At 41.5% G+C, this 15,133-nt stretch overlaps 1 protein-coding gene across 1 annotated transcript in view; it reads right to left on the bottom strand.

Annotated features, from left to right (window-relative positions):
- TCAIM (T-cell activation inhibitor, mitochondrial) overlaps positions 1 to 14,813 on the bottom strand; it is a 19,874-nt gene extending 5,061 nt beyond the window's left edge. Inside the window, exons 1-7 of the mRNA XM_018566961.1 lie at positions 14,750 to 14,813; positions 12,760 to 12,866; positions 10,628 to 10,769; positions 7,622 to 7,868; positions 5,317 to 5,439; positions 4,106 to 4,203; positions 2,651 to 2,742 (exon numbers count right to left, since the gene is read on the bottom strand). Coding sequence (XP_018422463.1) covers positions 2,651 to 2,742; positions 4,106 to 4,203; positions 5,317 to 5,439; positions 7,622 to 7,868; positions 10,628 to 10,769; positions 12,760 to 12,866; positions 14,750 to 14,813 — 873 coding nt within the window. The remainder of the gene's footprint in view (positions 1 to 2,650; positions 2,743 to 4,105; positions 4,204 to 5,316; positions 5,440 to 7,621; positions 7,869 to 10,627; positions 10,770 to 12,759; positions 12,867 to 14,749) is intronic.
- Positions 14,814 to 15,133: the final 320 nt, after the last annotated feature.

Below are 15,133 nucleotides of genomic sequence, written 5' to 3'. Positions count from 1 at the left end.
GTTTTAAAAACCAACCTCGCGCACAGAGGGGGGGGGGGGGGGAAATGAAACTCTCTAGTTATATCTATTCCTCATATATGAATATAACTCCCATTAGATAAGAATAAAATGCAGTAAATCCATAACTACATGACTATTTTAATTGTTACAGGTATTTATATAGCACTGACAATTTACATATTGTACATCAGTCCCTGCACTCAAGGTGTTTTCAATCTAAGGTCCCTATCCTATAAGTACACATTTTTTTTTAAGAGCCCGTGGACGTGCATCATAAAACAAACTTCCCCCTGTGAACAAAAAAAGTGAACCGTGAAATCACAGCACACAAAAACGTGCACAAGGGTGCTTGGTCCTTCAATAGAGAAGGGACCTCGAATTCCAGACCCCCCGGGGCGCAAGGCTCCTGACAGGGGTTGAGATACTTTGGTCTACCAACCGGGAGGCTGGCGGACCCCGATCCTTCGGGGACCTGCCGAAACAGGTCCCACCAAGTACTAGGTAGGGAGCTCTCCCGAAGAGAGCTGACAATTTACATATTTATACATCAGTCCCTGCACTCAAGGTGTTTTCAATCTAAGGTCCCTATCCTATAAGTACACATAATAGGGCCACTTCAGGCAGCACATAATTTACCATCATGTCTATGGAGTGTGGAAGGAAACCAGAGTATCTGGAGGAAACTCACATAAGCACAGTGAGAACATGCAATCTCCATGCAAATAGTGCCCTGGCTAGGGGACTATTGTTGCTCTAACGTGCTAGGGGAATTCTCGGAAATCTTTATATTACTTTAGAAGAGATGGCTTCAATGTTTTGTTGCCGGAGCCCCCAATTTCGGAAAGTCCCGGAGTGTGTGTTGTGGAAATATGCATCCTGGTAGAAGGAAGTTGCCTACACTCAGTGCTGCTTTGCCTTATACATCTTAGAAATGCAGAAATATTCAATAACCTAACCAGTACAAATCAGGCTGCCTGTCATTTAGCAAAGGATTTGCAGCAGCATTTGTTACTGACAGTTTTATTTACATCTGTGACATTTTTATCATTGCACTTGCCATGGTTCTTCACTTGTAAAATACGACCCCAACTGCTTCTTATGTGTGTGTACGTATTTTATTGGCACAGTGCTATTTTTGAGGAGCAGAAGGGAGATTTTACAAATCAAGCTGCAATCTTTAGTTTATCTGGCACATATTCCGTCTCGTTTCTCCTGTTTTGCATTGCTGTGCTGTGCTGCAGAGTTGATACATTTCCTCACTATATGTTAAAAACCATCTGAATAAACATAAGGAAAAAAAAGACAGTTTCTTTAATTGATAAATATCCTCATGGACAGATTCTTTTTCCCAGGCCCTGGGGAATTTAAAACATATTGAGCCTTCTTTGAAGAGAAACACAGGCAGAACATTATTACTAAAGTCTCCTGTATGCCATAAAACGAAACTTATGCCTTCAATATGGTTATAAATCAAACACTAAAACATTTCAGCAGCACACTGCAAGCATCCGGCATCTACCACTCGCTTTTCTTGCTCAAGAGCTACTTAAACAAATTTCTCTTTTATCCTTTTCAGTAGGGTCGGGTCATTAAGATGATTATTTGGTAACCATATCAGAACACACAGAAGGAATGCTACATTCAATCAAGGAAAGTTAAGGTGAGGCTGCGCAGACAAGCAATAATGAGCATTGTCTGAAATCAAGACTTAAGCTGGGTATACATGGTTAGACTTTTGTTTGAAATAAATTCATTTTCACAACATTTGTTCAATTTTATAATAGTAAATAGAGTCAATGCGACGATTGATTCCAACCGCAGTGATGAAAAGAAATAATTTATCGTTCGAGAAACTCCATACATTCCAAAATCGAATGAAACAAATCTAATTAAATTTCAATGAACATTTGTAGGAAAACCTATCATTGTATACTCCGCTTTAGAGTTTTCCTATTGTATGCCTTTTATAAGGAAGTACCCAAAGATCACATGACCTCCAGTAACTGAATCTGGATGCTACAAGGTTTACTGTATCCCAAAATGTAATTCCATTGGGATTTAGAGGGGCACCAGCTCTGAGGCATATAAAGTTTGGGGGTCAAAGCAGGATTGATCTTTTCTCCTCATGTAACTGATGTGTGCTCATTTAACAAACTGTACACAATACATTTCTCTTTCCTTTACATACCTTGTTTCTTCTCTTTTTTTTTTGTATAATACATTTTTATTGGAAACAATAAAAAGGGAAGTACAGGAAGCACAATACAAGTACTGACACACAAAATGAGACAATCCTTGTTTCTTCTCTCAGTTGATGTCTGATTCTGGCAGGCTTATCTTTGGAAAGCAGTTTAGACCCCACATGAAAGCCTTGTAGCTTTTAGTAATTAGGCCACATATTACCCAAATATCACTAGTGATGTAACATATCTGAGTATCTGTACACATGACTGGTGTAGGACTTAATTTCTAACTGGACAACAGAAATTCTGTGTTTTTTGGCAACACTGAAAGGTCTGTATATGTAAGGGTGGTTTAACTTTTCAGTGTTTCTTCCAATTATTATCACATGCACATATGACAATTGTTTACAAAACAGAGTTTCTCAATAAAATGTTCCATGGACAAGAGCTAACTACAGTATGCTTACCTTAGTCCAGTGATGATGAACATCTGTGGTCCCTAGCATAACATGTCCAGCGGCACTCATTCCTGTTTGATCTGTAAATATCACGACGCGTCCTAAACAGAAAAATATGATCATGCAATAGCTACAGCAAGGTAAATTAAATTAACAGTCACAAGCGTTAATTACCAAGATAAAAAGACATGCTTACGGTAAAAAAAAAAAGTGAAGGGGTTTCACTAATGGTTGGTGCCCATGTAAAAGGATGCGTGCCTGCCAAATTAGCTCTATGAAATAACTTTGGTTAGATCATTTAGGTTAGGTTAGATTAAATAAAATAGGCCAGGCATGAATATCCTGTGATAAGTGGACTCTGTCTATTATGTAATAGATGCGTCAGCTGTAGGATCCAGAAATCCTGTTAAGAGTTGGAAGTAAAGCTCTGTCTGTGATCAGACTGCCCAAACATGAGAAACGTAGACTGATCTTCTTGTGAAGGAAGCTTAATGCTATACTGAATGATTGGCAAAGAAATCAGGAAACTGCCAAACAAAGCTATACATTTTTCTACCCATACCAACTCTGTAATTGTCTCCTAAGAAACAAAAAAACAGCATACACACATTACACTCCCCCATTTCTTTTCTTTAGTCATCTCAAGCCACTTTTCATCACAGGATCTTTTGAGTACATTGGGTGCCAAGAAGTAGCAGCACAAGAACCAATTATTCAGTCCATGTCTCCACTTACTACTAGTGATGGGCTCGGGCGTGTTCGCAGCTCCACGCGCCGAGCCTGCCAGGAAGCTCGCAGCGCCAATCACAGGCACGGAGACATTTCCCGATCTGTGCAGCTGCGGACCGGGATAATGTCTCAGTACCTGTGATTGGCGCTACGGCGCTGTCAGCTTCCTGGCGGGCTCGGCACGTGGAGCTGCGAACACGCCCAAGCCCATCACTACTTACTACATCCTGTATACAAGAGCAGCGAAAGAGAGAGGAAGTGAGATAGAGATAGTGAACAAAAAAAAAGAAGAGAGAAAGAGCAAGAGAGAGAGAAAAAGCAAGAGAGAGAGAAAAAGCAAGAGAGAGAAAGAGCGAGAGAGAGAGAGAAAGAGCGAGAGAGAGAAAGAGCGAGAGAGAGAAAGCGAGCGAGAGAGAGAGAGCGAGAGAGAGCAAGAGAGAGAAAGAGAGCAAAAAAGAGAGGGAGAAAGAGCGAGCGAGAAACAGAATTATGTAACCGACTTCCCTGCTGCTGCTATTAAAATGCCAGCTCCACAAAAATCACACCTTAACCCAGTGCAGGTGAATATACAAAATGTAAGAAAACCAAAAGGTTTGATAAGTTCTCCCATAAAATAATCCAAAAGCAATAACCTGATAACTGTAATTAGAACCTATAATAATAAGTCAGACTAAACAACAAGATGTAAAGCTTCAGCAATACCACAGCAAGGTGTGGAGTAGATGAGGTATTTACCCTTTGCCATCTTTAGAGACTCACTGCTCTGTTGAGCTAGTCTACTTAGGCTATGCAGCTGCCCACAACGGTGAGCAATGCCCCAACTTCTCTGCCACCTGTAAAAAGGAGAAACATTAAATAATCCTAGAGCCAACTTTTTATTCAAGAATCAAATAAAAAGACAATAAATGAACGCAGAACTAAACACCAAAATATTCATTCTATAGACTACAAACATAATATACATAATATCCTATTAACAGTAGTAGGATATGACCTCTGAGCTCTGATTGTACCCCATGTCATTGTGTCTTGTGTTGCCTAGCAGCAGTTGGCAGTGAAGTGAATACTATCTGCACATGCACAAATGTTATGCACCAAAGCCCTTGAAGGAAGAAAGCTGCTTGTTTTGAATCCTAGCATCCTGATTTCTCGGCATTGTTGCTCTATGTTTTGGCGTAGGGCTATCAGCTTTAATACACATACATGCTTTTAACTAAAGAATGCAGGTATGCTACCAGTCTGGAAGTCTTTCGTTTTGGCACCCAAGTGATGGAAAATATATTAAAGCAGCGGTACAGTACAAGATTTTTAAAAGCAATTTCCTTCTAGTGAAGTGTTTGGATATGACAGGGCATTAGAAGGTAAGAAAACAAGCGTCAAATGATATTGTTAGAGTGGAAGTAAAGTGACCTGAATGACAAATTGCTGATAGCAGAAGAGACTGGACTGTGTATGTCTCTCCTACCTTTCTGTGCACTGAGCCACACATGCACAGTTCAGTGCACAGACCCGGCATGTCGAGATGATACAGCTCCTGTGCGCATGCGCTGGAGTTACAGCATACTGGCCAGCCAACCAAGAGGCTAATAATGCCAAACCCAGGAGAAGTCCGGGAGAAGATGGCAGCTCCGGCGACGGAGGGCAGAGCAGACATCACAGTGCTGGAGGGGATCAATTGGTGTGTGCCTGGCAATATTTGGATTACATACAGTATTTAACCAGATTATAATAGAGCAAGACTTTTTCCTCCTAATAAGCATTCATCTCAATCAATTTACATGTACAACAATCAATTATTATATAGATGTTATATAAAAAATACCTTAAAAATCCAAATTACAACACACATAAGAATGTTTGATACTTATTATGATGAGTGATCATAATTGGTTTTTAAATATTGCACTTCTGTAAAAGAGTTGTGATTTTGGTTCACAATATCTTACCGGACATCAGACAGCTGAAGTTGGTCGGACAAATCTTTCTTTAAACGTTCTAGTTCTTCCCTTAGTGGAATACTGTCTTGCAGCTTCTTTAGGGCTACTTTTTGGTTACTTTCTAACCATGGACTAAAATAAAACATAAATGACTTCAAAACTGGTGAAACTGAAAAAATTAACTTGAGTGATGGATTTAAGAAGTACCTTAGGTATAAGCAATAACTGCAACAGCTAACTGTGCTAGCTCGAGGTAAATAGAACAACAGAGTAATACAGACTGTAATACAGACTGCTAGCTCAAGGTGAATAGACACAACAGAGTAATACAGACTGTACTACAGACTGCTAGCTCAAGGTAAATAGACACAACAGAGTAATACAGACTGTAATACAGACTGCTAGCTCGAGGTAAGTAGACACAACAGAGTAATACAGACTGTAATACAGACTGCTAGCTCGAGGTAAGTAGACACAACAGAGTAATACAGACCATGTCATACAGTAATCTCTGTTTATGTATTTTTTAACATTATAAAACGGGGGTCTTACATTGCAGGGTAATATGGCAGTAATTATTACAAAGCAAAATGTAATGAAAACATATTCATTGAAAGAATGGCAATACATTTTTAAAGTGAAAGTTCCATAGCACAAAAATATGTTCTGCTAATCCAAACACTTTCTTAGCTTTCCTTCACACCTGAGCGTTTTGTTGCGCATTTCCGAAGTGCAACAACATTCAACATGAAGAATCCCATTATTGCAATGGTGCCTGTTCACACCTGGCTGTTGTGTCGCCTGTAGCTCAAAAAAGTACTTGAGCTTTTTTCGAGCAGAATCGCTTAATAGACTTTAAAGGGAGGACCTGAAAAATATGCTGAGCGCATGATTTTGTGCCTAACAGCCATCTTCTCCACCTAATTAACTTTCCATTGGCCAAAACAAAGATGCTGCAGCCTGCAAAACATGCAACAACAACAAAAATCATTCGCCTGAAAACACTTATGCTCAATTATAAATGTGGGGTTAAAGGATAATTAAAACCTCCGGCTAGCAAGCAATTGATTTATGCAAAAAGTGTAAAAAAAAAAAAAACCCGCTTTAACCTGTGTCTTCCCTGCGCGCTCCTGTCCGAAAACGTGAAGATCCTGGAATGGCCGCAAAGCATCCTTGGGCGGGTGCATGCGCAGTTCACATTTTCGGCCTGGAGACGAGGAGAGACACAAGGTAAGTCTATGGACGCGTGCACCAGCATGCAGACATCGTGGGACAGGAAGTGCCAGCAAGCTCAGAGGAGTCAGCGCTGGATCGGAGACCCGCCGCAGCGCTGGAGGGACAGATGAAAACGACAGGAAAGAAGAAGATCAGATAAAAAAACATAATTTAAGGTAAGTGCTTTCATTGGGGGGAGGGAAAAGATTTACTCTTGGCCAGCTGATTTGAAAAATGTTCCGGAGGGCTCGGCAGCAAAAGGGTTAAAGGCTATTTACTTGGGTGTCGTGATGATTCTCCAACTTTACTATTAGGTGATTCAATGACCCACAACAAGAATTCAGTGTAGATTAGATGATTTTCCACTGATTTTAATAAGAAAACATCTGGAGACAAAATGGTACTAGGTTTGGTCAGAAGGGAGAATGCTTTCAGACCTGTAGGCATACAGCAGACACCAACTGCCCCATCCGTCCCTAATCTTAGTAAAGGGATATGAAGTATTTCCTGTCTCCAATAGAAGTAATAATTCAAATTGTACATTCTGTAAAATACTAATTACCACTATTATTTCTGCTTTTTGTTGTTACTCTGGCAAAAAAATTGTATAAGGTGAAGGAAATATGAAGCAAACTAATCAGTAACGATTCTTTAGTTATCAAATCCTGACACTGTCACACTGAACATACTTTTGGTGGGACATTTCTCCGTCATGTATGTGGGTTTACATGAAACAAACTGAAAGCAATGGATGACACGAGTCATTTTCCAACCTCTTAACAGAATTTCCAGGGATGGTCTTTCATTTTGTGCCATGCACTCTGTAGCAATGTACTGCTTAAAGGGTCACTGCAAGAGTAATTTTTGTGCAATTTCAACAATTGGGCTTTAACGAATATACTGTTGTATATTGTGACATGTGAGCAGTTTATTCATACAAAGTTGTAATGTTAACGAAAGGTTCACAGTAATATGGTAAAGTGAGCAGCTAGCAACACACACGCGGTACAAAAAAAAAAAATAGTCCCTTATATAAAGGAGGTGCAATGCCTCCAAGGAGCCAACTAATGCCAATAATAATGATTTGGATATTACTTGCATAATAGTTATCTCTGCTCTCTGTGCTTGTACTAGCTCCTCCTCTGGGTCTTTGAATCCAGTGAAGGCATAATAGGTCTTGTCCCACTTGATAGGTCTGTAAAATGTTGTTCCTGCTTGCTTCTGAGATGCCGTACCTTTAACCGAACCTTGGATGTGGTCGGTGGACAAGCTGCAGGAATTGAGAATACCCAACACCGTGCTGAGCAGGTCTCTGCTATCCAAAGTGAAGCTGACTGTTCGGAATCCTGACAAAAAGCAACAAACAGGAAATGCTGATTTCTTTTCTCATTTAAGCACATTTAAGATCAGTAGCTCAGGATGAAAACAAGAACATACGAGCCATATGCTGGTGTGTTCTTTTCTCGCTTTATAGATGTTTTCCTTTGACAGTAGGTGTATATTTGTATGGAACATTTGGCGTAAGCAACATACAAAACACAATGCATAATTCCCAGTAATTGTGTTTTATGAAATTGAAAATACGCAGTTATGGCAACGTCTAGTTCTGTAAAAGTGGAGGGAAGCAAACGTGGAATATTGTCCACTGCACACCAATTTATTCTGTGTCTGAGGCCTGGCCTTCAACATTGTACTTCAACTTTTACTCAGTCTGTAGAATGAACCTGTAATGGCCATAAACTTGAAATCTGTGTCTGTGCAAAATTTAAATAAAAACAAAAAAAAAATCCAGTACATCTTGGCAATATATGCACATTCTCCCCCATGTGTGTTGTCTTCTTAAAAAAAAACCTCTGAATCCTGCCAGAAACCAAGAGAGTTCCTATTTTCCTGTGGTGAGCTGACAACACACAGTGCCTCTGCTGTATTGAAATCCCAAGCAGCGTTGCCTGAAGTTTCCGCTGCTGGACTACAGAACAACTCCTCCTTACGATATAGAGATTATGAAAAGTGGATATGTTCTGAAGTCCAGGGGAGGGCTCAGGCAAAGGTCTATAATTTTTATCATAAGTGTATTTAAAATGATAGAGACAAAATGTCACTGAACTGCAACTCAATTTATAACATTTGTATCATGTGTTTTTTCTGGACTTTTGGTTGATATTCTGTCTCTATCGTTTAAAATACACCTATGATAAAACTTATCATAGGTAGTAGGCAAACTTACAAATCTGCAGGGGATCAAATCATTATTTTCCTCACTGTATATAGACAACCCTTTTAATAGCTGCTGTATTCCATGAGAAAAAACAATAGAAAGTCTCAAGCGCACTCGGATGGAAGGGGACAGGTAGGGTAGCTAGTGGTGTGCGGCTCTGAGTAAGCAGGTAGAGGTATCCTGTGAGGTAACGGCAACAAAGAGATAAAACACAAGAGCGCCACAACCTAGCGCAATAAATGGGGGATATGAATGTGTTTCGAGGATACAACCTCTTTCTCAAGCCAAGGGTAGGAATGAAGATTGCAATTTACACCACGGCCACCGCAACCTGAAACTCTCTACTCCACCGGGTTCCCAGCTGGCCAGTTACCACTCTGCTCGCACCACCACTCTCAGTGTGAACATTACTGCAGCTGAGCGCTGTGATACTCACCCTCCGGAGGCCTGGCTGAGGTTCTATATACCTAACAACGCCACTGTATCTTGCTGACACCACCTGAAGTTACAGCTCTCTATAAGATTACAGACCACCAGATGATCCCCTTAGCAGTATTGATGGGCTTTTTCTCCCAAGACAGCTTGAGTGCATTTCTTCTCTTACTCCTATTTCCAATATTATTAATGTTTCACACGATCAGTGTATTGGTCGTCATTTTAAAAAAAAAATCTTTATTCCATGGGACCATACCCAAGCCTCTGAGCAGGCCCCAGGCATTGTGGGATGTAAGTGGTGGGTGTATACCTCTGCCCTGACTTCCTCTACATAGGAAATCCCAAGGAAACAGTGCTGGAGTTAGGCTGTATTTCTGCTTACACTTTCTCCTAATCAGTGCATATAAATAAATACTGGTTATGGGTAAATAGCTATCACAAGACATATTTATTAATGCATTTTGCCTGTAGATATCCTTTAAGTGAATCTGAAACAAAATGCAAGTTCATGTTTATTAGCTAGAGTTCTCTGTTAATACAGCTATACAGATATAAAATCACATGTATTCGGTGTTGCTCCAGGTCGGTCTACTTGTATCTGCTGAGTGTGTGAGGGTACACACCAGCTCGCAACCAGCCATGAAATACACTAACTATAAGGAAGCACGTCACTCCTGTATCAGTGGAAGATCAGTAAGGGATATCAGATATAAAAACCTTCCTCTATTTTCCTTCAATATATATCCTATTAGCACAATGTAAACTAATTTCTGGTATGGATGGTGGATGGTGGGGAAGCCCACTGCTGTGTAACCTAACTACCTGTCAAAATGCCGGATGCACAGCGGGGAGGCTTTCCATGCTGTATAACCTGTAACAAGCCCTCTGAATGGAGAAAAAGCTGTCAGCTTCAGACTTAAAGCTGACAGCTTTTTCCTCCATAATACTAGGTGAGGCTCTGCCTCCCCTGACCGCACGTCCCTGCTATGTGGGAATATGAATTGTCTAGACTGCTATAAATATCTAATGAGAACCTATACTATATGATCTAAAGTACCCTTTCTGAAAATGATAAGGATGTTAGTGTTCACTTATGATTTTTTTTAGTCACATGTAAAAGCAGCATGCCGCCCCCAAGTGGCGGAACGCCAGGGCCCAGTCGCAATTGCGACCGCTGCGACCCTGGTAGTTCCGCCAGTGGTCAGAGCCTAACGTGATGACAGTCCTGCTGGCTCTGTTCAACTACTGTTCCAATGACACAAAGAATCCTGGTAAAGAATACAAAGTGTGACTTTAGTCGCATAGATGAAAGAGGCACTGTGAAATTGGAGAGGTGATTAACACCAAACTTTAGAGAGATGGCTCAGAGTATATCTCTGTATTGGGGTCTTAAGATCTTTTGCACTCATAGGAAGCATTTGTTACAGCATCATGAAAAACGGCATGCATTACCTGGTACTTTGGAGGATTCTTGGTCATTCTCAGTTTCTCGAACATAAAACATAAGCTGGGCTGGCTTGTGTGAATGGTGTCCAGGCTTCTGAAGATTCTCCAGGTATCCATTTAACCTTTTTAGGGAGTTTTCATTGACCTCCTTGAAATAATAAATGACAATAATGACTGAAAAACATCTTCATTCATTTCACTCATATCTACCATTACTACAGTCTCAGCTTGTCCTGCTCTCGTTATTTATAAAGCTCATTTTGTGGTGCCCCTGTGAGCATTGTTTTAGGGTTTTTCCTTTTTAGAAAGTCATTCAGATAATTAGCTGCACTAGGCAGATGCAGTTCACCAGTCTGCACTTTTCCACCAGCTGGGCTTTCCTGCATGAATGATGGACTGCAGTCATCCTTGTAAATGAATGAAGCATTCATTTGAACTCAGGGTGGGTAAGTTCAAGTAAGGACACTGCTAGTCAGAAAATGGATAGAATACATCCCTGTGTACGCTGGTATAGATTTTGAACCCACCCTGCCCTGTTTCTGAATGACAGCTCCAATAATCCGAAGAGCAGAATGATGCCTGCCTTTGATTTAAAAAAAAAAGCCTGCCTAGAAGCTGAGAAAGTGCAGAGCAGTGATCTGACAGATGCAGCTCATTACTTATCCGAGAAATTCCTGATGTAAAAAGTAGTCCCGTTTAAAGTGTATGTCGGGGGAAAAACATATGCTGTACATCTTTGCAGTAAATGCACATTTCCCCATGTTTAATCACTTCAAGACCCTGTAAGTACAGAAAAATACCTGTTGATCTTCCCAAAATTCACTTGGCTCTTAGTTTCCTGTTGAGCGATGGCAACCCCGGTTCAAATACCGGTCAGGAGCATATCTATCTGCAAGGAGTTTGCATGTTCTCCCTGTGCTGGTGTGGGTTTCCTCCAGGTACCCCACATAAAGTGCTTCGTAAAATTGTCAGCGCTATATAAGGCTAGGTTCACACCGCACAACACCTGGGCAGCGCGTCCCGTGCCGCGCGATTGTGTGCTAGTGCACATAGTGATTGCCGCGCGGCCCCATTGATTTCAATGGGGTGACATCAGTGCGGAAATCGCTTAAAAAAGGTACAAGTACCTTTTTTTGCGACACACAACTTTTTTAGAAAATAATGGCACCCACAGCGCAATCGGTTCACACCTTGAGGACATCTGACCGTGCGGCAATCGTGCCCAAAACCGCGCAGATTGCCGCGCAGTCAGGAGTCGCCTTGCTGTGAACCTAGCCTTAACACCAATAAAAAATAAACACGTGATTTTTTGCACTGCATCTTACAAGAAATTGTGTCAACCCTGCCCATTTGTCTTTTGCCAAACTACTGATTCCCTTTCACTGTCCTCCTCTCCACAATACCATGAGTATTCTGTGGTCCCAAAAAACTGGGAGTGTCAATTAGGCTCCTTGAGACAACACACGATCACAGATCTGTTATATTTGTATGGGTGAGCAAAAACTACATGCAGCACACTTGTGTTATACTGAAAATGGAAAAATACAGAGGAAATGGGAGTCTTTGCATTGTCCTATTGGGTAAGGTTTATTGGGTAAGGGTATTTGTAATGCATCTTTAGAGGTGCATCATCATGTTGATTGCCAAATACACATGGGACACAGGTCATATCACTGAGCATCGGATCAAGCAGAAGGCTGGGCACACACCTTACAACCATCGCAAGCCACGCCCCAATGATCGCAAGCCACGCCCCATGAGTGGCGGTCTTCCGATGACCGCAATGCCGAACGGGCAGTGTGCGCTTGCGGGTTTGCAAACATGTTCGTAAGTTTAAAGTCGTGCGACCTTACAGTAGTAGAGGTCGCACGGCTTCCACACACCTTACGATAATCGTACGATCGTGGGATTTCCCTGAACAATGATCTTCTGTGCAATCCAAGAAGCGGTCATGTGGTCTACATTCCATGTGTATAACAAACTAGGTTTACCACTAAAGCTGGTAGGAAGCACCGCCAAAGTAACACACAACTAATTCAAACAGTTGACTAATGTGATATCTGCACCTGCACATAAACATCTATTAGTATGTGTGTAATATCCAAGGTGTTGGGAGGTGTGGATGTCAGTGTACTTACTCTTTCTCTTGGGTGCTGACCAAAGAAATCAGGGTGCACAGCAAAATAGAAAGGTCTTAGAGCATTGACTGCATCTGCACCTGAGAGGTTCCTGGCTTGGAGTAGATCTCAGATCATTTTTTTTTAATGTGCAAATCTGTCTTTTAACATGTGCCCCTGTTTTCACCGGAGCTTACACTACTTTTCCAGCTGCACGTTTTTTGCACGTGTTTTCTTCTGCATTTGTCCTGCAGCTGTCTGAAACTGAAGCTTCAACTAAGAAAACAATCACAACTTAAGAAGTCCTCATGACCACTTCAGCCGAGACAGGCTGCATCTTAATGGGGGAGGTGCAGCATTCCTGGGGGGAAAAATGGTAGAAAGACTGGAGGAGCTTTTAAACTAGATAATGGGGGGGAGGGCATAAAAATACTAAATTTAAGTTATAAAAACCCTACAATAAATTCAAATAATAAAGAGGAAATTATTAAAGGGGTAATTAGTGGGCTCACTCCAGTCATTAGTGCAAAAGCAGTGAATATAGTAAATCCGATAGCAATAAATAATACAATTAAGCCTTTTCTTCTTTCCTGGAATCTATTAAACCTCATTTATGAACAACATTACATTAGCATCATAAATCTGGTGCAAGGTGCGTCAAATATATTCCGTGCAGCTGGTAAAATGCTACATGTTTTTGATACCTCAAATAATGTCATACGTTTTGTAACTCATATATGCTACTTTCATAATAAAAATTGTAAATTTAAAAAAATATATATATTCCGTGCAAGTTCAAACACTCGCAACTGCTATGGTAAATTCCCCCCACTGTGTATGGATAGTATTAAGACTCCTAGCTACTGTGCCCCTAAGAATTTTTTTTTTTGGTGCTCTCCTTTAAAAGGAGAACTATGAGGTGAGTGATTTTCACTCACCTCATAGTTCGAGCCGACCTGTGACAATGAGACTGTCACAGGTCGGCTCAATAGATCGAGAAGTGAGCGAACGCATACCGTCATTCCCTCACGTCTCGATCATGTCCCTGCAGAGAGACAGGACTGTCACTCACGGCTCCCTGCAGGGACTCCCTCCCCGCTACGATCCTCCAGCACAGACTGGCAGAACGGACGGTGGAGGAGGCGGGTACAGCTGGCTCTGCCTCTAGATAGGCAGTGCCAGCTGTCAATCACGCAGCTGGGTGGATCCAGACAGTAATGTCTGGATCCGTCCCGGCTGCGGCGGTCTCAGTATACCGCGAGCTGTAGCTCACGATATACTGAGCTTTGGGTCACGTGAGGGCGCTAGTTTGTGTCCTCCCGTGACCCTTAGGAGAACTATGGGGAAAAACACTTACCCCATAGTTCTCCTTTAAGAAGCAATTTTAAAAATATCTAATCACAAAAATAAAATGTAATCGATTGCAGCTTACAAGTCCTTAGATGTGGTGGCTGAATTAGTTTCCCTTTTTAGGTTTTTTTTCTTTATTTCCACCTGCCAAGCTCGTCAATAACACACTTCCTGCCCCAGAGTGACAATGCTAACTATCTGTACTGTGTCTATGTAGGAGCATCACTATCACCCTAGGCTGCTCTCCTAATGTGGACAACACACACCTCTTCCTCTCCATTACACAGGTGGGATGTGTTACATAGAGAGAACAGGAAAGTCTGATAAAATTCTTTGAGATTTTAGTGCAGTGCACAGCAAGTTACAAGGACACTGGCTTTCTGGCAGGATCATCGGGTATTTTTCTGAACTTTCTGCGTGCATTTGGATTGAAGGATCGGGAAGCAGCATTTTTCTAGTTTAGCACCATATTTGTATAATGCCTTGTATGTTTCTCAAAGAATATAAGGCGTTCTGTGATTGGAGGAGGAGGTGAGGGTTGTGATATCATCTCTCTCCTGCAATCACAGAACACCTTGGATTCGTTAAGAAAAATAGAAGCCATTTTGTAAATGGGCAAGTAGTGAGGGGGGGCGGGGATGTGACTGGAGCGCTTCAGTACTCAAGTAACATCTCTCCCTTTGCTCAGTGCCCGGCAGCCAGGGGTTATGCGTAGGAGCCGGCATGCTGCAAGGTAAGACTTTTTTATGCTGCAGCCCTCCACATAGAACATACAGCTGTTTAGGGATAATTTACCCCCCAAAAGCTGAACTGCAGACAAACAGCTAAATACACAGGTGAAATTCAGAAATGGGAGCCGTTTTACTTGCCAAAGGAATTGTATTTCTATTAATGAATTCCTGAGATTTATGCAGCCCTGCTAGACAGCGCAGTCAGAAGACCTGTTTTTCTATACTGCAGTTAAGTGATACAAGCAGGTCTTGTCCCTCCCCCAGCCTCTGATCGGACAGTGAAGGAAAAGAAGCAGACTGATGCACTCTGTCTC

The sequence above is a fragment of the Nanorana parkeri genome, unplaced genomic scaffold (genome assembly GCF_000935625.1).
Source record: "Nanorana parkeri isolate BGI_ZX_2015 unplaced genomic scaffold, ASM93562v1 scaffold993, whole genome shotgun sequence".
Taxonomy (NCBI): Eukaryota; Metazoa; Chordata; class Amphibia; order Anura; family Dicroglossidae; genus Nanorana; species Nanorana parkeri.
This window is presented reverse-complemented; position numbering and strand designations above follow the sequence as displayed.